Genomic DNA, 2,274 nt, shown 5'->3' on the forward strand with positions numbered 1-2,274 from the left:
CAGTACATAAGCCTGTCATATGTTTCTGACATAATTTGCATGATGTCTAGACAGATTTCCACATGCTTTTCTAAAATTAGATCTCTTGTTCACCAGACATGTTTTCTCAAGTAGAGTTTTCTTATCACCTTCAAACTATCTCAAAATATTGCCCTAGCAATAATGTAAGAACTCAGCAGATGAGCACACACCTTTAACCCTGAGATGCCAACTAATCTACTTGCTTTTCTTTGTCCTCTTTTTCTTCTAGTCTTTCGTTTGCCAACTTCCTTTAATGTGTAAATTATATACATATGTGCATCGTTCTAAACACTCACCGAATGACGCTTGTTTGTGCCCACCTGGAGGCTATAAAATGAATGTAAACTTACTGGAAACCCATATTTGCTAGAGTATATATTTGAAAGGGATACTGGATGACTGGATTAAAAAAAAAAAATTTCTCAGGAAAAAATGTAGCGTTTGCTAGGACATTTAGATTGTACTAATCCAAAAACCTCTTCTATTTTGGAGGAAATGCTCTGTGCATAAAAATGTATTTATGGAGGGCTCAGAAAAGCAAGGGTGATGTCAGGACAACGCTCCATAGAAAGACGCTTTTGCAAATTGCAAAGTGTAAAGATCAGAAGCAGTGTGGTTACCGGAGCAGGCTAGCTTCACAATTGGTAATCAGCTTCAGGCCAGGGCTTGTGAACCAGTTTAGTCTGGTTCAGCCTCCTGCTGAGAATGTGCCTTTCCCAACAGCCCTCCTCAATCAGAATCTATATTTTGCCGGGGGAGTCTTACGTAGTTCTAAGAGGTGAAGCCCTGCTTCAGACCAGTGTACAAAGACTGCGATGATGGCTGAAAAGCAGCAAATGGAGATGGTAAGGGGAGTCTGAAGGGCCGCTGCTCTAAATTTAAGGGGAAACATGGAGTGTTTAGAGTTGGCCAGGCTGTTCTTTAGCGTGCGTCACAATCAGCTGAAATCCTTATTTAAAGATCCCTGGTCAGGATCTGGAGTCCCTGGGAGGTGCAAAGGGTTGCCATGCTCGGCTGCTAACCAAGAGGTTGGAGTTTGAGTCTACCCAGAAGACAAGGGTGGCACTCTTCTGATGGAAGCAGCCGTGGTTATCCTGTGGGTCACAGTCTAGTCTGGCACATGGGACCACCATGAGTGGGAGTTGACTTCCTCAGGCTTTTTTTTTCCCCACCCGATGGGTGGAGAGTACAGGTGTCTGCATTTTAGGAGTCTGGGATTCCTGGGCACTCTTGAGTCTCACTGCTTCAGGACGGTGAAATGAGGTGATCCTAGACAGCAGTAGCACCTTGCAGTGAAAACAGTGACATAAGTACAAAGATGAGAGATTGAGTGAAGTTACATATGTCCTAGGCCAGGTTGCAGTTCTCTGATTTTGAGGGCTTGGGGAAGACCATGTGGACTATATAAGGAGGGAAGGAGGCTATGTTTTCCCACATACTGGCCCTACTCAAAATATCTCAAGGTGCCCTGTGGAGTAAAGAGGGGTTTGAGTTTACATTCTTGGGTGGTGGCTCCCCTACAGGGGTTAGTGAGTGATCATTGGGAAGAGCATCAAAAGGGATTCTTCCCCTTCATGCTCCTCAACTTCTTGGCCAGTGGGTGTCCATTCTGGATGTCCATTCTCCAAAGACGTGGCACACGTGTGTCTGCACATGGTCTCGCTGCTTCCTCACCTTTAAGTAGGTTTCTCCTCTCACTTCATACAGGAACTGGCACTCGGTTCTCTTCAAGATGGCGATTGTGGAGCCGCTCACATGAATCCTCAGGGCTGAAAAGCAAACAGACGGATAACAATCTGGGCCAGTTTGGCGTCTGTTAGAGCGCCACATTTCTTTCTCCTGAATTTGACTTCAGTGGCCCAAACCAGAACCAAACTCACTGTCATGGAGTTGATTCAAAGGCATAGCCACCCTATGGGACAGGAGAGAGCTGCCCCTCTAAGTTTCTGAGACTCTTTTTCTGTTTTTTAATAATTGGGAGTTAATACATAAATCACTTCATAGTTCCATCGTGTCAAGCAGTATTGTACAATTTGTATTACAGTCCATTTTGAGACTACCTCTTTACACGAGTAGAAAGCTTCGCCTTTCAATGGGTGCATAAGCAAGTGTGGTGAAGAAAGCTGATGGTGTTCATCTACCAAAAGATATGGCACCTGAAGCCTTAAATACCTGAAGATAAACAAGCACCATCTAGCTGAGAGACAACAAAACCCACATGGAAGAAGCACACCAGCCTACCCCTACTCGATC

The 2,274-nt window shown here is 44.6% G+C and overlaps 1 protein-coding gene across 1 annotated transcript in view; it reads right to left on the bottom strand.

Annotated features, from left to right (window-relative positions):
- The window catches only part of GUCY2C (guanylate cyclase 2C), a 109,030-nt gene that overhangs the window by 3,047 nt on the left and 103,709 nt on the right, over positions 1 to 2,274 (bottom strand). Inside the window, exon 25 of the mRNA XM_013007499.2 lies at positions 1,696 to 1,790. Within this exon, the coding sequence (XP_012862953.1) occupies positions 1,696 to 1,790 (95 nt within the window). The remainder of the gene's footprint in view (positions 1 to 1,695; positions 1,791 to 2,274) is intronic.

The sequence above is a fragment of the Echinops telfairi genome, unplaced genomic scaffold, assembly GCF_000313985.2.
Source record: "Echinops telfairi isolate 266 unplaced genomic scaffold, ASM31398v2 ScPeMD7_21;HRSCAF=78, whole genome shotgun sequence".
NCBI classification, from domain to species: domain Eukaryota; kingdom Metazoa; phylum Chordata; class Mammalia; order Afrosoricida; family Tenrecidae; genus Echinops; species Echinops telfairi.